The 21,765-nt window shown below is 44.8% G+C and overlaps 2 protein-coding genes across 2 annotated transcripts in view; one reads left to right on the top strand and one right to left on the bottom strand.

Moving 5' to 3' along the window:
- IRAG2 (inositol 1,4,5-triphosphate receptor associated 2) overlaps positions 1 to 14,746 on the top strand; it is a 165,836-nt gene extending 151,090 nt beyond the window's left edge. Inside the window, exons 24-30 of the mRNA XM_040345416.1 lie at positions 175 to 319; positions 2,262 to 2,299; positions 2,397 to 2,462; positions 4,596 to 4,651; positions 8,543 to 8,644; positions 10,296 to 10,391; positions 14,163 to 14,746. Of these exons, the coding sequence (XP_040201350.1) occupies positions 175 to 319; positions 2,262 to 2,299; positions 2,397 to 2,462; positions 4,596 to 4,651; positions 8,543 to 8,644; positions 10,296 to 10,391; positions 14,163 to 14,406 (747 nt within the window). The 3' untranslated portion in view covers positions 14,407 to 14,746. The remainder of the gene's footprint in view (positions 1 to 174; positions 320 to 2,261; positions 2,300 to 2,396; positions 2,463 to 4,595; positions 4,652 to 8,542; positions 8,645 to 10,295; positions 10,392 to 14,162) is intronic.
- Positions 14,697 to 21,765, bottom strand: part of DNAI7 (dynein axonemal intermediate chain 7) — a 45,531-nt gene continuing 38,462 nt past the window's right edge. Inside the window, exon 15 of the mRNA XM_040345417.1 lies at positions 14,697 to 15,013. Within this exon, the coding sequence (XP_040201351.1) occupies positions 14,744 to 15,013 (270 nt within the window). The 3' untranslated portion in view covers positions 14,697 to 14,743. The remainder of the gene's footprint in view (positions 15,014 to 21,765) is intronic.

The following is a 21,765-nucleotide window of genomic DNA, read 5'->3' as shown; positions in this document are numbered from 1 at the left end:
GCGATCGACAAGTAATGTTAGGGACTGCCTCCAATTAATTTAAAATGTATCCAGCTCACCCATGTTTTGCAATACATGTTATCGTCGCCCTTCTAAGCAATGTACATTTGTTGTTTGTTCTCTGGATTGTACTCATGTCAGACAAGGGTATGGTAACTGTCTATTTTGGTTCAGGAAAGTCGTGTTAGTAAAGCGGTGGAAGTGATGATTCAGCATGTTGAAAACCTAAAGCGCATGTACGCCAAGGAGCACGCCGAACTGGAGGAGCTGCGGGAGGCCATGCAACAGAGCGATCGCAGCAGCACCACCTCGGACAGAGGTTAGAGCCAAACACCTCCATAGAAACTCACTGTGTATACAGTAGTAGTTCACCAGCCAACCTATGCACAACATTACACATAATTTAGCTTTTTCCTATATGATCTTTATTTTCACTATTTTGAGCTCTGTGCATTTTCTTAAATTTATCTATAAATGTGTTTTTTTCCATAAACCAACAATGTCGTCCATTGTTTCCAGCATCAATCAATGAACCCAGACCCAGAAAAAATAGGATTTTTTGTACTCACCGTAAAATCCTTTTCTCTTTTCGTTCATGGACGAACACAGCTCCTTTAAATCTTCACTTGTGTTATGTTACTGTTCAGCCCTCTCCTATAGAACAGGAACATAACCCACAAGTCAAGATTAAGGAGCTGTGTCCGTCCATGGACGAAAAGAGAAAGGTCCGCACACCTCCCTGAAAGTCCGGTTCCCACTGCATATATATGAGACGTGGGATCACCAGTGACATCCCCGCCCCTTTGTTTACTGTCGCTAGGCAACCACTGACTGCTCCGGTACCTGGTGACGATGGTAAAAAAAACGGGTGGGGCACAGTGTACCCCATATTCACATAGGGAGGGGTCAGATTCTGATAAGCTGCCTGTCTGCAGACCCCCACAACCATCGCCCTGGGTTGGGGGGAAGAGACCCTTGTCCCCAGCAACATGGGGACAAGGTGTTTGTGGGGGAGCCCCCATGCCCCAAATCAAAACACCATGCTGTGTATGTTTGGATAAGGGGCTGGCATGGATTTTGGGCGGTGGGTACGCTTTTTTGTGTTTTTGGCGTTTAATTCCCCTCAATATCCATAGACAGGAAGTGGGGGGGACCCCACACTGTTTAAAAAAAATATTTACTAACATTGTTTTGTTTACTTTCTGCTGTCAGCGGGAAATCTCTGACAGAAGGTGAGTCATGGTGGTTAAGGACGCCACGGCCACCCGGTTCTTAACCACCGGCCACCCGGTCCTTCACCACCGGCCACCCGGTCCTTCACCACCGGCCACCCGGTCCTTCACCACCAGCTATTGTGATTTGTAGTGAATATACATAAGGAATGCCGAAGATGAGCAGTGTTTTCAGTTCAATTTGATAATTAAAAAAAACTATTAGATAAGCACCAAATTCCGAAATTAGTTTTGTATCTTCTGATTTTTTTTTATTCTTCGAAATTATTTATATTTTATTATTTTTCGAAATTCGTTTTGTATGTTTGGAATATCAGTAGATTTTGAGGGAAACCCCATGCTAATTTTTATTTTTTAAACAACGTGGGCCCCCCCCAAGATCCGCACCAGGCATTCAGGTCTGGTATGGATTATAAGCGGGAACACCACATCAAAAAAAAAATAGTGATTGGTCCCCCCACATCTATACCAAACCCTTATCTGAGCATGCAGCAGGTAAGGGGGAGCCCCCCCCCCCCCCAAATCATACCAGACCACATGCCATCAAAATGTATATTGTTTTGCTGTCAGCGGGGAATCCCGTTATACATGTTTATCTGCAGTCTTATCTTTTCTACATTTGTTCAAAGTGCTGAATTATAGGCTTTTCTGAGAATTGAAAAAAAAAAAGGGGGGGGGGGGGGGGTGGAGAGCTGACGTTGCACTCTTCAGAGCTCAGTAAGGAGAGCTTTGAGAGCTGATTGGAGAGAAGGGACACGCCCCCTTCACAGGAACAGTGCTGAGGCCGTCAATTAGCTGGAGATCCCACCCTTGTCGTTTTTTTGTTTTGTTTTTCTCTTCGTGCCAGGAAATATTGTCAGAAGTGATTTATGCTGATGGCAAAGAAACAAAGCAAAAGACAAAAAAATTACACTTTGTGCTCTTAATTGAGACAAGCACACACTATATAGATATTTTTGTTCATATTTCATGTCTGAGGTTTACAACCATTTTAACAGTTTATTTTGTTTTTGCTTTTTGTCCTTGCAGATGACTCATTAAAATTGGCATCATCACTTGCTAGTAAGGTAAGTGTGGCTCCCTGCGTGGTGCTGTGATAAATGGCCTTTTGTCAGTATTTTCATCCTGTTTGTTCAGCAATAAACCTGGCTTTACTCCCTCCAGGTCTCCCCTGCCAGAAGGGTCAGTATGCCGGCATACACAAGAGGAATTGGTACTGCCTCTGCCATGGTGAGATCTGTATTGGATAATATTCTGGTGTATTTCCACAGTGCACACATTCTGTAACATTCATCTAAAATGAATCAGGTGTTACTAAACCCAGGGCACGGCATTCACTATATCTGGTCACCCACAGTACAAAGAATATGGAAATGTAATTATTTTTGTAAATATAAACTGCTAAATACCCTTTCTCATCAGCAGTATATAGCAGTCTTGTGACTTCTATCAGTGTCTGGTTAAAGCTTGAGGGAGGAGCTTTCCTTCTGCTCTGACTGTCCTATGAGGCTGCAGCACCCCTGACTCCCGAACTGGACAGTGATAATCGCATGCACTCTCCCAAGGAAAAAAAACTCTCTAGCAATATACACCAAACTGAGCATATACAGCTTGTCCCATAGTCTCTGTACTATCAGGAGATTAGTTGGGGACTCTGTGTAATTCTGTCTTCTGTTTTTCCTCTTCTTCCAAACATTTTATGTTCCACAATGAGTATAACAAGCATGCTTTACTGCATATACAGACAAATTTTACTGTTGTGGGTTTAGTTACACTTTAAGACCCAGATTCTCAAAGGGCTTACGACGGCGCAACGCCATGTACGCCGTCGTAAGTCCTAATCTAGGCCGTCGTATCTATGCGACTGATTCTTAGAATCAGTTACGCATAGATATCCATTAGATCCGACAGGCGTAAGGCTCTTACGCCGTCGGATCTTAAATGCATTTTTTTTTTGTCCGCTAGGTGTCGCCTCCGTCGTATTCCCCGTTGAGTATGCAAATTAGCTAGATACGCGAATTCCCGAACGTACGCGCGGCCGACACAGTAAAGTTACGACGTTTATGTTAGGTTTTTCTGGCGTAAAGTTGCCCCTGCTATATGAGGGGCAACCAATGTTAAGTATGGCTGTCGTTTCCGCGTCAAAATTTATAAATTTATAAATTTACGTTGTTTGCGTAAGTCGTCCGTGAATGGGGCTGGATGCCATTTACGTTCACGTCGAAACCAATGACGTCATTTGGAGCAATGCACCCTGGAATATTTTACGGACGGCGCATGCGCAGTACGTTCGGCGCGGGAACGTGCTTAATTTAAATGCTACACGCCCCCTACCCGCCTAATTTGAATTAGGCGGGCTTGCGCCGGGTGATTTACGCTACGCAGTCGCAACTTTACAGGCAAGTTCTTTGTGAATAAAGCACTTGCCTGAAAAACTTGCGGCGGCGTAACGTAAATGAGATACGTTACGCCCGCCCTAAGTTACGCCGTTCTACGAGAATCTGGGCCTAAGACTTTTACCTGCGTGCTCTTCCATATTTACATAAGTGTGTTTCATGTAAAAGTGTGTAGATTCTTCAAATGGTGTCTCTTTGCAGATGAAGCAGAGCAGTCAGAAATCCAAGGAGGGCTGAGAAAAATCTGTACACAGCATTTGTTTTCTACTTGGCAGAAAGCAGATATTACATATACAGTGGAACCTTGGACTTGGTTTTATGTCTCACAAAACAAGCAGAATTCAAGCTAATGGGGTGTGCAGTACCGCATTTGGCCAGAGGTGCGGGGGCCTCGCTGACACTCGGAACGGTTCGGAGCCATTCGGAAATACTGTTCCTGAGTGTTTCCGAGATCAGCCAAGCTGTCCCCGACAGGGTTGCCTACCGTCAGTAAATTTACAAACAGTTTGTAAAATCCGTAATTTTTGCATCTGTCCATTACGGACATACAGACTGCACGTCCATAATGGACATTTATGAACAGATGCAAAAATTACGGATTTTACAAACTGTTTGTAAATTTACTGAAAGTTGGCAACTCTGGTCCCCGAGCATTTCTGAGGCTCTTCGGCGCCCCCCAACTCTGGCCACATGCGGTATTGCATGCCAAAGAAATCAGTGCAGAGCGAATTATCTTCGTTTCCATTGACTTCTATGGAGAAACTCGCTTTGCTATGCGAGTGCTTTGGATTATGCTTGTAATCCAAGGTTCCACTGTATAATCAAATATGGCAGCCTCCATGTACATATATAATCACAAGCTATACACATAAACAAACTTTTTACCGCTATAAGTTTATTATATAAAACTGAAAATAATTTGGAGATGTCTGTGTGATGTCATGATTGGTCTTTTTGCCTTGTATAGGACATCTTTGGAGGAGACAAGCTGGATAATAAGATGCACAGGAGATCAAATAGCTGGTGAGAGACGCTCTGCATTCCATACTGTCTATTCTATGGCATCATTGACTCGGGGAAAGTGTATGTAGGGCAATAGGTTTCAACTAATGTGATATAAGGGTTCTCAATTACGGCCCTTGGTGTCACTAAGGAGCCACACATAATAATCAGTATGAGTAATGCTACAGAAGGTGACTGTGGAGACAAACTATGGACATGCTACGGGTGTGGTTGAAGATTGAATATGTGCTGCAGGAGACGGTCAGAAACAGGGAAGATATTACATGAGGTTGCAAAAGATCAGTCCATTCACAATCTACAGTCTCACTAGTGACTACTGGCATCCAAGGCCACATGGGAAGCACCAAATAAAAAGGGCCCCAGGTTTGCATCAGTGGTGTAGACTATCTTATGCTAGCCATACACCAGTTGAAAAATCGTTTAAATGCGTTTTTGAAAAACAAACAGTCGTGAGAGCAAACGATATTGCCATTGTGTAATGACCAAATTTACAATGATAAATATTCACAGGACATAAATCGGTTTCTCGTTTTTTTTTTTTTCTGGGTCACATATGCGCAGAGCAACACAACCTTTACAATGTATTGTCCATTTGACAGAGGTTTTCCAAACGTTTCCTTCAATTTTTTTGGACTCAAACACGTCACCACTGATTTTTGATTTGTGGCCATTAACTGGACGAAAAATAAACGAACTGCCTAAATGACAGATTTTTCTAACCATTTTTGGTCTAGTGCAGGGGTGTCAAACTCAATTTCATCGTGGGCCGCATCAGCATTATGATTGCCCTCATAAGAGCCGGTTGTATCTGTAAGATTAGATGTCCAGCGCATCCCCTCCCCATATATTAGATGTCAAGAGCCACCCCACCATCAGAAATTGAGTCCCCCACTCTCCCTTACATTAAGGTGACCAGATTTTTAAAATGAAATCCGGGGACATATTTTTTCTTTACTAGTAATGGCAACAATCAGCGACTCTCTGCCCGTCGCCGCCTGCCTCACAGCCTCAAGTCTTGCTCTTCGTGCCCCGGCTACTACTGGATGGGGAGTGGAGGAAGATCACTCCGCCAAGGGAAGGCAAGGAGATAGGCAGGTGGCTGGCCAGGATTTGAACCAAGGCAGAAGAACATATGAGCGAAGCTGAATGGGCATGCGCCCGAAACTGAAGAAATATTCCCTCCGCTCCGACCAGCACATGATCATCAGAAAGGGGCACAGATAATGGGAAAAATACAACCCCCCTATGCTAGTAGGCACGGCGGAGCGGGGGGTGTAATTCTATTTTTTTTTATTTTAATTCTGCACTGATTGTCTTTGAAATTGCCCCTGCCCCCTATTAAATCCAATCTGGGGACAAAACTAGGGACAGACTTGGTCTGGGGACAGTGCCCTCAATCAGGGGACTGTCCCCTGAAACTGGGGATGTCTGGTCACCCTACCTTACATCACAGTGCACCCCTCGTTTTTTTATGCTGCTGCTGGAAAGAAGCTGGATGCATTGATTGAAAGCAGAAAGTAAGGGTCTGGAGGAGGACCAGAGGAGGGCTGCAGGAGCGGTGCGAGGGCCACATGAAATGGCCTGGAGGGCCGGATTCGGCCCAAGGGCCTTGTGTTTGATACCTGTGGTCTATTGTATGGGCACCATTAGTCCTGTTACTTTGCTGAGCTCAGCCCTGTCTGAAGTATAAACTGTGACCTTTTTGAGCACTAATCAGTGTTGGTGGGATCTAAACCACCATCTACACCTAACCATATGCAATACCTGCTGAGTGTTCAACAGGGTGATACCAGAGCGTTGCATGCCAATGGCATTTTAATGTTAAGTTCTCAACTGAGCCAGTGAATGTAGCACTCTCCCAGTGTGGTAATTGACAGGAGGTGCTTATTCCCCATCAGAAATTAGAATGCAATTATTGTAGGGAGTTCTTGTGGCAGGATAAAGACACTGAAAGTAAACTGCCATCATCACCTCAGTTGGGGACCTGTATGGTTTACAAGGGTACTTGTCCAGGCAGCAAGTGGTGGGATCACATTGGGGCAATTTGGGCAGCCACCTGGGGTTCAAAGCTCCTAGAGGTACTCGCACCTGGTAGTGCCAGTGTTTTTTAAGCCCAAAAACTTTACCTTGGGCAGACATTGGTTGTGCTGCAGGTGATCTACCCAGCAAAATCATCAGGTCCCACTTTGTGTCTCGGGAGCCCCTGGAGCTAGTTTCAGGCTTCACTAAAATATATGGTTACTATTATGTACACACTCTTGTTTTAGCTAGGTATAATGCCGCGTACACACGGTCGTTTTCTGCGATGTAAAAAAACGACGTTTTCTGTGAAGTAAAAAACGACGTTTTTAAAACGACACTTTTCAAAAACGATGTTGCCTACACACCATCGTTTTTTCACAGTGCTCTAGCAAAGCGAGGTTACGTTCACCACGTTTTTCCATTGAAGCTCGCTTCATAACTAGCTTCTGGGCATGCGCGGGTGGAAAAACGTCGTTTGAAACGTCGTTTTTTGCTACACACGGTCAATTTCTGTGAAGTCAAAAACGACGTTTTGAAAAACGACACATAAAATTGAAGCATGCTTCAATTTTTTTTGGTCGTTTTTCAGAAGACATAAAACGTTGTTTTCTCCCACACACGGTCAATTAAATTGACGTTTTTAAAAACGTCGTTTTTTTACATCGCAGAAAACGACCGTGTGTACGCGGCATTAGTGTAGGTATATTACCTGTGTTATTTTTTTGGCCTTACGCCGCGTACACACCATCACTTTATGTGATGAAAAAAAATGACGTTTTTAAAAACGTCACTTTAATTGACTGTGTGTGGGGGAAAACGTCGTTTTATGTCTTGTAAAAAACGACCAAAAAAAATTGAAGCATGCTTCAATTTTATGTGTCGTTTTTCAAAAGTGCACTTTTTACTTCACAGAAATTGACCGTGTGTAGCAAAAAACGTCGTTTTCTAAGACGTTTTTTCATCCACGCATGCCCAGAAGCTACTTATGAAGCAAGCTTCAATGGAAAAAGTGGTGAGAACGTAACCTCGCTTTGCTAGAACATTGTGAGAAAAACGATGGTGTGTAGGCAACTTCGTCTTTGAAAATTGAAGTTTCAAAAACGTCATTTTTTACTTCACAGAAAGTGTCATTTTTTTTCATCACATAAAGTGATGGTGTGTATGCGGCATTTCTTTGTAATGATGGGTTCACATGTTGCCGCTGCAGTTTGTAGTGTCATGGCTGATTGATCTCCCTTGTCCATGTATTCATTCACCTAGCTTGTCCCTATTTGTAAAAGGCACAAGCAACTTCTTCTGGGTCACGCCTTGTCATTTCTATGTTTCACAAATGTGAGCATTCTGTTCCCTCTTCCCTTCATTGCTCCACCTGCTTGTGCCCATTTCGGATTTAATTATTAATTTTTCACCTGCAGAGCCCTCGATTTTGAGACCCAGGGATTGTGGGGATATGTTGTTTCTTCACAGGAAGTGCCCGTTCTTACACTACAGACAGAGGTCATGCATTAACCTGTGCAGTGCCATGCAGTATGCCTCATGTTTTAACACAAACCAGAATTGCTGATAAAGGAATGTGAAGATTTACTTATAGCCTGTACATACAGGGCAAAAAATGACACCATGAAACTACACGGTCAAAGTACATCATCTGCAGGTGAAAAAGCACAATGTTCGGGCAGGGAGGCTTAAAATGGCTTTAAGTTAATCTTTCGTGTTTAAAAAAAAATAAAAGTTTTTAATTGTTTAGAATTTCCCTTTAAAAAAAAAGTATGAAAAGCAAACACGTGGCCTTGGCCACTTTTATTTTTATTGCTTGATGGTTGTGTACTGCATGTGCAATATTTGGTGTTTTGTGGGTTTATTTCACAGGAAGTTGGTGGGTTCTCGACAGAATGATGGCCGCCCCACTCTACAGAGGTTTATGGATAATTACCCACTCCCAGAGCCAGCGGAGGAGAATTCAATTCAAGAGTGAGTGACAAACATTGTCTTCAGTTCCCTCAGCAGCTCAGAGTATGTCGGACTACAAGAGTCAGGTAGCGATGGTCATAGCTACTCTGGAAAAGAAGTGCCAGAAGGAAGGCTGTGAAATGATCCATTTTCCATGTTCTGTATGGGTTCAGATTTCATAACCTATCTATAGCCTATTCAGATAGCATTTCACAGCTACAGCTTGCTGTTCAGAAGTAATTCCATAGTCATAGCCTGTCTTTTGAGATATTATTCCATACCCACATTCATATCATTGCTAAGCACCAATTGCATCTAATCTGACCACAATCAGTTAGGTTCATATATATTTAGACATGGGCACAATTTTCATACTTTTTGTCTCTGTATGTCTGGATGTTGTGAATGGGTTTTTCTTTACCATAGAGAGGTTCCTGCGGTCATTCACCACTGTTGTCTTCTGTGGATGTCCAGGCCTTTTTATGTTGCTGAGCTCACCAATGCGTTCTTTCCTCAGAATGTACAAAACTGTTGATGTGGCCACTCCTAATGTTGCTGCTGTCTCTCTGATGGATTTGTTTTGTTTAAGCCTTACAATGGCCTGTTTCACTCACATAGACGGCTCCTTTGAACGCATGATGTAGGTTCACACAAATATATTTCAAATGCAAATACCACACTTGGAATCAACTCCAGACCTTTAACCTGCTTAAGAAATAACAAAGGAGTAGCCCACACCTGGCCATGAAACCACTTTTGATTCAATTGTCCAATTACTTTTGAAAAAGTGGGGAAGGTTATTCTTGAGAGCTGTAATTCCTAAACCCTTCCTTTGATTTGGATGTACATACCCTTAAATTAAACCTGAGTGTGTGTACTTTCAGCCCATATCCATTATATAACTATAGCTTGAATATGTTTTTGGTAAATACCTGAAAAAAATCTAAAACTGTGATGGTGTCTGAATATATATGGACCTAACTGTAGCATAATTCAGTTTCAGAATAAGGACATCTTGTAGAAAAGAACATTTTCAGTTGGGGGGGGGGGGGGGTATAGGTTCTTAAAGGAGTTGTATAGTGTTTTTTTTTTTTAAATAGCAAACGTGTCATACTTTCCTCCTCTGTGCAAGGGTTTTGCATAGAGGGGCCTCGATCCTCCTCTTTTGGGGTCCCCCAGCGGCGCTCCTGGCTGCTCCTCTTTTCCAGTGCCCCACGGAAACCCGCATTCCCTGGGGGCACTCGTGCAGGCGCACTTCTGAGTCCTTTTGCTGTGTCCATTGACACAGACAGCAGGACTCAGCCCCACCCCTGTGTCACTGACTTTGATTGACAGCAGCAGGAGCCAATGCTCCTGCTGCTATCAATTCAGCCAATGAGGACCTGAGACGATGGCTCTGCTTGTCTCTGTCGCTGGAAGGATCAGGTCCTGGGAAGTAAAAGGGGGGGGGGGGGTTGGGGGCCTGCTGCACTACAAAAGGTACCAGGGGTTCTCTGAAACCAGAAAGTTATTTCAAAGGGTTCCTTTGTGTTAAAAAGGTTGAAAGAGGGCGGTTCTAGATAGAGGTCTATACAGCTCCACTATTTTGATTTACAGAAACTTTTGTGTCCATATGGAAATGTACAGCCTAAAACACTTTGTATAAAACAACCTTTATGTTGTAATTAAACAGGGATGAGCCCAACGCCGAATTAGTGGAAGAAATAAAAGAAGAGCAAGTCAGGAAATTCAGCTTAAAAACGCCGTCCCCCACCAAGCCTGAATCCAAGTAAGTGAATCCTGTCTGTTTATAAGCACTACCCACATAAAAGATGGCCGCCAAATCAGTCATGGCAGAAGCATTCAATCGGACCTCTTCTTTCCTGATGACACCTATGGACTGGAGGTCTCAGAGGAACCTGGTTTCCCCCTGTGTCCTCCATCCCTGCGCAGCACCTGCCCAACAGCACCACCCTTGCAGGGAGGCTAAACTACATCTGCCTACAAATTTAACAATTCAATTCGAAATAACTGTAACCAGGGGTAAACAGAGGTAACAGGATCGCCTCCTGAATACCTGACAGTGTCTGCTCTACTCGACCTCTTTTTAGAGGTGGTAGAGAATGTATCCTGTGTGAAAGAGCCTTCTCTAATATTGCTTCCTTGTTTATCATGGAGTGGAAGGTTAGGTTGTAGGAGAATTGGATGTGAGGAGCACAGCTGTTATTCTAAGATAAAGATAATGCTGCAAATAGGAAACTGAAAAAAGAGAAAATATTTAGCTCCCCATTGTTTAGCCTGATCTTGCCCTCCAGGATTCTTTCCATCAGCTACTCAGAACAGCATTGAAGATATCCTCTAACCCTTTTAAATCCCTGGACACCCAGAGCTGCCATGGTAGTCTCTAAAGAGGGTTTAAAAGTTTGGATGAGTAGAGCTCATTACCTTTCAAAATACTTTAAGCAGCATCTACAGACAGAATCTCCCTGTAGCACAACATCCACCTTTGGTGTCACAGCTTAGACATGGAGACAATGTCACAGGTCACTCAGCCTAAGCACTGTCACATTCCATAGGTCATATGGTCCATTACATGTGTAATAGTAAGGGCTTTGGCAGTGTTGGGAACCAGGTGGACCAAGACCTCTAGTGTGGGGAGGTGGGATGGGGGGGTCATGGATGGATTTCTACATGGCTAACACAGGACGTAGCAAAGGGTAACGGGGGTGTCACACAGCCACACATAGGGATTGATTTATTAAAACTGGATAGTGCAAAATCTGGTGCAGCTCTACTTGGAAACCAATCCCCTTTTCAGCTTTTTTTTTTGTCAAAACTTAATTTAACAAGCTGAAGTTAGAAGCTGATTGGCTACCATGTACAGCTAAATCAACCCCATAATAATACTGACAGTGACAGTCTTGGCCTGTACCCCTCTAATTCAAGTGCTACCAGAGACAAGTGACCTTTACCTGTACACATGCAATCTCAGAACTGTCACCTCCTGAAGAGGACAGGAATCTGCTGAGCTGTGTTTTATGTGAGGGTAGAACAGAAAAAGTCTTATTTCACAAGCCCTTATGCCAGGGGTCTCAAACTGGCGGCCCTCCAGCTGTTGCGAAACTACAAGTCCCATCATGCCTCTGCCTGTGGGAGTCATGCTTGTAACTGTCAGCCTTGCAATGCCTCATGGGACTTGTAGTTTCGCAACATCTGGAGGGCCGCCAGTTTGAGACCCCTGCCTTATGCCTTCACATAGGCTTAGGCTTGCGTTAGAGTAGTATGTACAGAAAGTGTTGGCAAATTTTCAGTTTGTGGATGTTGGGCACAAATCTGAATGGATAAACTGTTTTTTTCTTTTTTAAATCACCAAACACATTTCAAGTAGTGCTGAAGCCTGCTAGCAGCTTGTCTAGCGTAACAGTCAGCAGCATCCCCAATGAGATCTGTGTTTAACCTCCATAAACTGGTGTTTTAAAGCTGGACTCCAGGACAACCAAATATTTTCTATATGCAAAAATGATGTGTATTCTTAAATCTTGGTTTGTTTTGTGTATTTCTATCAGATCTGTATAGTAATCAAGTGCGGAACCTCTGTGCAGGAGCTTCCTGTAATAAAGAACGGTCACTGCTGCTCTCTCTACTTGTGCAGGGTGACTGGTCTTGTCTCCACCCCCTCCTGTAGTTTTCTGCAGGCAGACTGTAGTGGGTGGGGCCTGCTGGGTACCCTCCACAGCTCTGCTGTCTGCACCGATCCTGTCACTAATATTTCTTTATGTTAATTATCTGGGTTTTCAGAAGTGTTTGGTGCAAAGTGGATTTTTATTCTCTGGGCACAAAATATCTTTATTTAAATATAATCCTCAAAGCCACATAGTTCAACTTTAAAAACCCTTTCTGATGTCTACAAGCTAAAGCCAACAATTGTCCTAGGGGGTTTGGTTAGGATATATGTAGTAAATGTAATTCTGTTCATAATTCTACCTTTGCAGCCACATTTCTGGTAGGAGTTAAATACAGTATGTCAAGGGCCGCTGATAAGCCAGTACAACTGGCCCTGTTGTAGTGGGCCCCGGGCCAGCAGGGGTCCAGGTGGCAACCCCCCTTTTTTTTTTTATAAAAAATATATATTTTTTTATTAAAGGGACAATTTTTTTTTCTTGGGGGTACGGGGGTCCCCAGGGCCCCGGAGATCCCCAAGGCCCGGGATGAAAACACCCCTTTTTTTATAAAAAAATAAATACATTTTTATAGATTTTTTTTATTTCATATATATATATATATATATATATGTGTTGTTATTATTATTAAAGGGCCCAGAGGTCCCCAGGGCCCCGGATGGCAACCCCCCCCTTTTTTTTTTATAAATTATTTTTATTTTATATTATTTTATTTCTTTTTTTTCTTTTTATTCCCTTTTTGAGATATATATATAGATATATATATATATATATATATATATATATATATATATATATATATATATATAATATTAAAGGGCTCATGAGGTCTCCAGGGCCCCATGTGGCAAACCCCCCCCTTTTTTTTATAAATGTGTTTGTTTGTTTTTTTTATTAAAGGGCCCAGAGGTCCCCAGGGCCCTGGATGGCACCCCCCCCCCCCTTTTTTTATATATATTTTTTAAATTTTTATTAATAATTTGTAAAGGGCACCCCCTCCGCTTCTCAATTCGCAGCACCCCCCCCCCCCCCGCTTCTCAATTTCAATTTCAGACGGCAGCAACCCCCCCCCCCTCCCCGGTTCTCTGCTCCAGGGGGCCCATGACTGAAGCTGTGTAAGGGGCCCCATAATTCCTGATAGCGGCCCTGAGTATGTCTGTGAGGGTTCCTTTTTATCCAGGTCATGCTATAGCTACTAGTAGTTGGTCACATTCAGCTGCACTTGCTCTGTAATGTTGAAGAGGTTTCATAGCTTTTCCAAGCCACTTCAATTCTGAGTGTCAGGAAGATGGCACAGACCACTTGCCATAGAATGTGTTAAGGCAATTGTTGATTGTTTTATAACAGCATAGGAGGATGAAAGTTGTGGAACCACTCTGTTCTAGCTACATAACCACATGCTTGGTGTCGGGAAGTCTGCATAGGTGTTAATTCCTCTATCTATCTAGTTGAAGTTTTGAATGGTCAATCTACTGGGGTATAATGTTTTAACTGGCCTTGTATGTGAAGACAAATGGCCACCACACCTATTCAGAGATGTGTGATGTAGATGGACTCTTTCACGCCTCTTGCAAAGCAGTTGTCCTCTGTCCAAAATGTGCACCTCACTGTCTTCAAAAGAATGTCCCTTTTTCCTAAAGGAGTAGGAAATCTGCTGAGTCTTGATTTTGTAGGTCTTGCTTTCCTATGTTGGGTCCTTCATTTGTTGAGGTTGTTTTGTCTCTTCAATGTACAGGTCTTTGCTAAAGAACCTCTCAACATAGGAGGGCAAAGTCAAGATCGAGCAGCATCACAAGTTTTACTGAATATTTAAAACCTTTTTATAAAACTGTCCGAACTACAGGAAATTCAGCTTTTCCCCATGTCCTTTGTCTTTCCAGATACAGCCACGTTTGGTCCTGGATGTCTGACGTGAGGCAATCGATAACCAACATTAACAAGCCGCTGGTGATCTGTATCATGGCTGCATTTTTATTTGTGACACTTGCTGGTTTCCTGACAGGCCTGACCTTCCACAAACCGGTAGAAGGAGCCCCTGTCGGTCCTGGTGTCTCGTGGACTTCCATCCAGCAGTTACTGTGGCCATACACTGGGCTCCGGCACAATGGGCCCCCTCCAATATGATGGCACTGTGGATTTCCAATATTTTTTAATTATTTTTTTTTTGTAGCGTTTACACTTGACACCCATTTACCCCTGTACAATATTCTGGACGGACGATCGCGCTTTAAAATAATTTATGTGTGTATATATTCTATTTTATTATAAGCCATCAAGTGGCCACAAAGGTATCATGATATATTTTCTACAAGAGACCAGTGACTTTCCTACTGATGTGTAGTTTAGAATCATTTGGAGACCGTATGGCGTTTAAGGCTATCGCATGTGATTTTGTGGCCTGGCATACACTTCACTGTTTTTACTGCCTGATATTTATTGTGTTAATAAAGTAACATCATGTTTATGAATATGTCAGCACTTTGGTCATGCTCAGCAGCTGGTGGACGCAGTCCACAAACAAGTGATGGGAGTGCTTCAGTCTGTCGATGGCATCAGGGCTGGAGTAATCTTTGATCATGTGATAGAGCGTGGAGTGGAACTCGCTGCCATCGTAAAGATCATCTGAGAATGTGTCATCTGATTCGGAGATCTTTAGACGTTGAGTCCTCAGAGGGCTCAATAGGTAAAGGGACCAGTCATCGTCGTTGGAAGAGTCCCGGCATTCCCTCACCTGTGTGCACCAGAAAAATGAACTGTCATATCAACCCTTTCATGACCAGAGGTGCCCAGACTAAAAAAAAAAAGCAGCATCGGTATACCTTGGTTAATTTGACTATAACTGAATCATTTACTTATTTAAAGCGGGAGTTCACTCGAATTTTTTTTTTTAACATTAGATTCATGCTCATTTTGTCAAGGGGAATCTGGTAGTTTTTTTAAAAACGAAGCCGTACTTACCGTTTTAGAGAGCGATCTTCTCCGCCGCTTCCGGGTATGGTCTTCGGGACTGGGTGTTCCTTTTTGATTGACGGGCTTCCGACGGTCGAATTCATCACGTCATGAGTAGCCGAAAGAAGCCGAACGTCGGTGTGGCTCTATACGGCGCCTGCACACCGACATTCGGCTACTTTCGGAAAATCGTGACGCGATAGATGCGACCGTCGGAAGCCTGTCGATCAAATAGGAACGCCCAGTCCCGCAGCCCATACCCGGAAGCGGCGGAGAAGATCGCTCTCTAAAACGGTAAGTACTGCTTAGTTTTTAAAAAAAACTACCCGATTCCCCTTGACAAAATGAGCCTCAATCTAATGTTAAAAATTAACATTTCCGGGTGAACCTCCACTTTAAAATAATATTAAATGCTCAGTTATTTACATTAAAACATCAGATAAACCCAGTAAACATTCCCTAATAAAAGTATTTTGTTATATTTGTGCCCAAGCACTAAGCCGCTTGTGCCAGCTCTCTCGGTGCTGCTTCCCAAGTGTCAAGCAACTGTCAATTATGTTGGAGGAGGGCAAAGCAGGGGAGTGACTTGCCATATTAGACTGTGAGTAACTCCACTTTTGATGTGGAAAAAAAAATATTCCCCTCTGGGTGATCTATGTACATTTGCTGGGATTTTAACAAACTTTGTTACAGATTTCTACCTTTTTGTTCCGAAAAATAGCTGCTCGTCTGTGTCCATGTGCAGACTAAATATGTATGGGAGCGGTTTTATAAGTATCGGCTGCTGTTACCTACAGGGCTCTAATGAGAGTGGCAGGGTCTTTAAGAGTATCTCATCAAAAATTTATATTTTTGTAGCAAGAGATGCTATAAAACTGATTTGCATCTTAGTGTAGACTTATAGGAAAATCAGTATGCCAATCGCACAAGTAAAAAATTACATACAGTATCTGGGGGGCATTCTGTACACCATCTGTGTACAGAATGCCTCCAGGTAGCCATATTGGATTGTATTTTACAGAAAATTAGAGTGCTGCAGATTGAAAAGAGAGGGTAATTGTATTACCATTAAATTACAATATACCCTGTGTTGCAATGTGTATTTATTTTTTATTTGGCAATTTATTATTTCCTACAAAAGTGGAGTTATCTCTGTCTGTGTTGATGCACACAGTTGGAAATGAATCAAAACTCCACTGGAAAAGACAGAAGGCAGTTTTTTTTTTAGCCCACTACAGCAAGTTGGTTTTCTTTTCTGATTTTTAGCAGATCAACAGGTGCTTTTCTGTAATTGCAGCATTTTTAGTGCTAGTTCACACCAGCCGCAGTTCCGTGCCCTTTTTTCTGCACAAAATGCATGGACAGTGGGCCCGATTCTCAAAAGAGTTACGACGGTGTATCTCCAGATACACCGTCGTATCTCTGTTTCTGAGCCCGGGTATCTATGCGAGTGATTCTTAGAATCATTTACGCATAGATACGGCGTAGATCCGACTGGCGTAAGTCACTTACACCGTTGGATCTTAGATGTAATTCCACATTGGCCGCTAGATGGCGTTTACGACGATTTCTCATTTGTCTATGCAAATTAGCCTGATACGCCGATTCCCGAACGTTTTTGCGCCGCCTCGTCGTCGTTTACGTAAGCGTAAGGTTACCCCTGCTATGAGGGGTAGCCTTACGTCGGTTTACGTTGTTTATGTAACTTGTCGCCAATAGGACTGTGCGTTAATTACGTTCACGTCGCAACCAATGTTTCTTTCTCGTACATCACGGGACACAGAGCGGCATATTCATTACTATGTGGGTTATATGGAGTACCTTCAGGTGATGGACACTGGCAATCTCAAACAGGAAGTGCCCCTCCCTATATAACCCCCTCCCATAGGAGGAGTACCTCAGTTTTTTCGCCAGTGTCTTAGGTGTTGGTCATGGTTTAGCTTTGCCTCCACATCCTTGGGATCAAGGCAGGCTAACCGGATCTGTCCAACGGCCTCAGTGCTAAAGTGGACAGTATCCGGACCCCAAAGCCATGGGGTTTGCCCATAACGCTTCTCTTTTTAGAGAGCTGGACCCTGGGCCCAGGACTTAGAACCTTGGGCATCTAAAGCTCCTGTTTGCCAGGGTGCTATATGGGCCCAGGACAGTGGCTCCTTCATAGGAACCCAGGGCCTGAAGGTCTAGACGCCACCCACGGAGATGGGGGAAGATTGGACCTCTTGCTGTGCAAAAGTCCTGCGGCATGGAGCAGGTAAGTATTGGGGAACCTGCGGAACTTGGTTCTTAGCAGATTCCCTGGAGGGAGGTGCACAGGGGGTCATGCCTGGGTATGCTCTGCATTGGCAAGGAATCACTATGTCTATGGTCAGAGACAGGATGATTCAAATCTTTTCCCCCAGTGATAGGTGTCCTCCCTGGTAAGTGTTGTTTAGCTAGGTCTGCTGCGCTAGGTGTGGGATCTCTGTGAAATACAGGAGCCGTGTTTCCCATGCTAAGAGGAGGTCTGTGACCTACCTGAGGGCTTACCTGCCTGGGTGCTGCGCCGCTCCGTCCTCCTCCATGTGCGATGGCCCCCGCCGACGGGCGCGCGCGCGCCCGAGATATGAAAGTTTTTTCGCGCCATTGGCTGGGGTGGGGGCGCATCCCTGTGGGCGGCGATTTACATATAGGAAGGGGAGGCCCTTCCAGTAGCTGCCAAAAGCTCAGTGTCTTCCTGAGTTACAGAGGAGGAGGACGCAGAGTGGAGCTCGCTGAGGCACCCAGTGGCGGAAGGAAAGATTACAGTCTTTTTCTAAAGAATAGACTGTCAAACCTACAAATAGGTTTCTTTTTCCTTTTTTTCAGCAGATGGCTATTGGCAATACTTATTAGGAGACAGAGTATTTTTCTTTTCCTCTTCAAAAAAAAAAAAAAAAAAAAAAAAAAAAAAAAAAAAAAAAAAAAAAAAAAAAAAAAAAAAAAAAGAAGAAGAAAAAGGGAAAGTACTTCTGATCTCCCTTCTCAGTTTGGGCGTTAGTCTCTATCGTTCCCAAACCGGCAGATCCCCTTAGCTACGTCTGTGGCTGGGTGATAGCAGGTGTACCTCGGTATTGTGCCATGGCTTCTGGGTCAGAGGGTACAAAGGGTGGGGATTCCCCCGCAAAATCCGAGGGCTCAGACACGGCTATGCCGCTGCTCTCCCCACAGGACATATCAGGGCACGCCCTGATGGGACCTGGGGGATCTGGTGCTGGGGCTGGTCCAGTTCAGTCCAACCCCGGCTTTGTCACTGAGAGGGTGCTTGCTGTTTCTTTAGGAGAACTAGAGAAAAGAATGGCAAAAAGAATAGCTAAGGCTATTTCGGGTAGAAAGCGGACTAGGTCTCCGTCACCCGAGCAGGAACCCTCAGACTCAGAAATCCTTTCCCTAGGGGAATTGGATAATCCTGACGTTTTGGACCAGGGTGGTTCAGAGATCGAGGATCCGGATACTGAGGAGTCTAGTTCAACCTCCCAAGGGGAAAGTTTGTGGGTTCAAGCTTTAACGGACATGGTCCATGAGGCATTTAAGTTACCCATACCAGAACCTCAAGTATCGGCGGTTTCAGCTTTAGGCTCATTAAGAGCGCCTCAAAGCAACGCAGTTTTTCCGGTCCATCCTCTACTCGAGGATGTCATATTTCAGGATTGGATCAAGCCAGATAGTCTTTTTACCACCTAAAAAATTCTCTGTTTTATATCCTATGGAGGAGAAATTCTCCAAAAGGTGGGCGCCCCCGGCGGTGGACGCAGCCATCTCCTGTGTGAACAGATCTTTAACTTGCCCTGTAGAAAACTTACAGGTGTTTAAGGATCCGGTTGATAAACGCTTGGAAACTTTACTTAAGGCCTTCTTTACTTCAGCAGGGGCGATAGTTCAGCCCGCTGTGGCTGCTATTGGAGTTGCCCAAGCATTATCAGATAAGACTAAGCAAATGCTTAAACTTATCCCTGCCCAACAGGCAGAGGAATTTTCGGATATACCCAGGGCTATACGCTTTACGGTGGATGCTATCAAGGACTCCATCCAGCAGGCGTCACGTTTATCCTTATTTCTAATCCATATGAGAAGGCTCTTATGGTTGAAGAATTGGGAGGCTGAGCCCCCGTGCAAAAAACCCCTGGTAGGGTTTCCCTTCCATGGAGGACGTCTCTTCGGAGAAGATCTGGATAGATATATTCAGACTATATCAAGCGGCAAAAGCACTCTCTTGCCAGTCAAGAAGAAGGCCCGAGGGCCCGCATTTAAGCGCCAGCCCTCCCCGGGGCAGGGGCCCTCTAATACCAAACAGTATCGACGGCCTCCTGCAAGATCAGGATTTAACAATAAGCCGCAGGGCCAAGCCACGGGGGGCAAGAAGCAGTGGTACCGCAAGCCTGCAAAGCCAGCCCCCAAGTCGGCCTTATGAAGGGGCGCCCCCACCCACGATGGTGGGGGGAAGGCTGCGTCTCTTTGCAGAGGTTTGGGAGGCCAGCATTCCCGACTGCTGGGTACGGTCTTCCGTGACCACGGGCTACAAACTAGAATTTCTAAAATTCCCTCCTCCTCATTACCAGGAGTCAAGAGTACCAGGCGACCCTGTGAAAAGAGCCGCATTGATGGCGGCATTGAATCATCTGCTATGCCAGAAGGTGATAGTAGAAGTACCAGTCCGGGAACAGGGATTGGGGTTCTACTCCAACCTGTTTATCATCCCAAAGCCCAACGGCGATGTCAGGCCAATCTTGGACTTAAAGGGAGTAAATGCGTACCTAAAGGTCCGCTCATTCCGGATGGAAACTATTCGGTCAGCTGTCGCCGTGCTCCAGAAGGGCGACTTCATGGCGTCCATAGACATAAAGGATGCTTACCTTCATGTGCCAATTTTTCAGCCACATCAAGTATTTCTACGCTTCGCGGTGGCTCAGCGTCATTTCCAATTTGTGGCGCTCCCCTTCGGGTTGGCTACGGCCCCCCGGGTATTCACGAAGGTCCTAGCCCCAATCCTAGCCAATCTAAGGACCCAAGGGGTCACGGTCCTGGCTTACCTGGACGACCTCTTGGTCGTAGACCACTCGTCTCCTGGCCTGGAACGAGCAGTGGCCCTCACGGTTCAGTACCTCGAGAGGTTCGGCTGGGTCCTAAATCGAGACAAGTCAGCATTCCTGCCCACAAGGCAGCTGGAATATCTCGGCATGAGATTGGATACAGAACAACAAAAGGTGTTCCTACCCCTATTAAAGGTCAAGGCCATCAAAGAGCTAATACAAATAGTTCTAAGAAAGAAAAGGCCAACTGTTCGCCTATGTATGCGACTACTAGGCAAGATGGTGGCCACATTCGAGGCGGTTCCGTACGCTCAGAGCCACACTCGCATCCTGCAGGCAGCCATCCTGTCAGCATGGAGCAAGAGGCCTCAGGCCTTAGAAATTCCTTTGCCACTCTCACCAAGAGTGCGGCAAAGTCTATCTTGGTGGTTAAACCCTCAGAATCTCCTGAAGGGAAAGACTTTCAGTCCTGTGACCTGGAAGATAGTAACCACAGACGCCAGCCTGATAGGCTGGGGAGCAATTTTGGATGGTTGCACTCGCCAGGGCACTTGGGCAGCGGCAGAGAAGCAGTTGCCCATCAATATCTTGGAGCTCAGAGCTTCTCGACTAGCCCTCAGGGCTTGGACGTCCAAACTACAAGGGTTCCCAGTGAGAATACAATCGGACAATGCCACGGCGGTGGCATATATAAATCACCAAGGGGGAACCAAGAGTCAAGCCGCTCAGAAAGAAGTGAGCTTGATTTTCTTGTGGGCAGAAGCCCATGTGCCCTGCATATCGGCTATATTCATTCCCGGAGTGGACAACCTACAGGCGGACTTCTTAAGTCGCCAGACTCTGTTGCCGGGGGAGTGGTCTCTGCATCCACAGGTCTTTCAGACACTCTGCCAGAAATGGGGAGTGCCGGACGTGGATATCATGGCATCGAGACTGAACAAGAAGCTAGACAGGTTCATGTCCCGCACAAGGGATCCCAGGGCCTGCGGAACCGATGCGTTAGTTTGCCCTTGGCATCAGTTCAAACTTCTTTATGCATTTCCCCCGCTCCAGTTACTACCCCGCCTGCTGCGCAGGATCAGGGTGGAGCACATACCAGTTATCCTGGTAGCTCCAGCATGGCCCAGAAGGGCATGGTATTCACTAATCCTGAAGATGGTAGTGGGAGACCCTTGGACTCTTCCTCTACGGCCAGACCTGCTATCGCAAGGTCCGATCCTCCACCCTGCCTTACGGCATCTAAATTTGACGGCCTGGAAGCTGAATCCCTGATTCTCAGGGGTAGAGGTCTGTCTCAGAAAGTAATCTCTACCCTAATCAGAGCCAGGAAACCGGTCTCTAGGGTGATTTATTACAGGGTCTGGAAGGCCTATGTAGGCTGGTGTGAGTCCAAGCGATGGCTTTCTCGCAAATTTACCATCGATAGAGTATTAAGTTTTCTCCAGCTAGGAGTGGATAAAGGACTGGCATTAAGCACAATCAAGGGACA

This window comes from Rana temporaria, chromosome 3, assembly GCF_905171775.1.
Source record: "Rana temporaria chromosome 3, aRanTem1.1, whole genome shotgun sequence".
Classification (NCBI taxonomy): Eukaryota; Metazoa; Chordata; class Amphibia; order Anura; family Ranidae; genus Rana; species Rana temporaria.
This window is presented reverse-complemented; position numbering and strand designations above follow the sequence as displayed.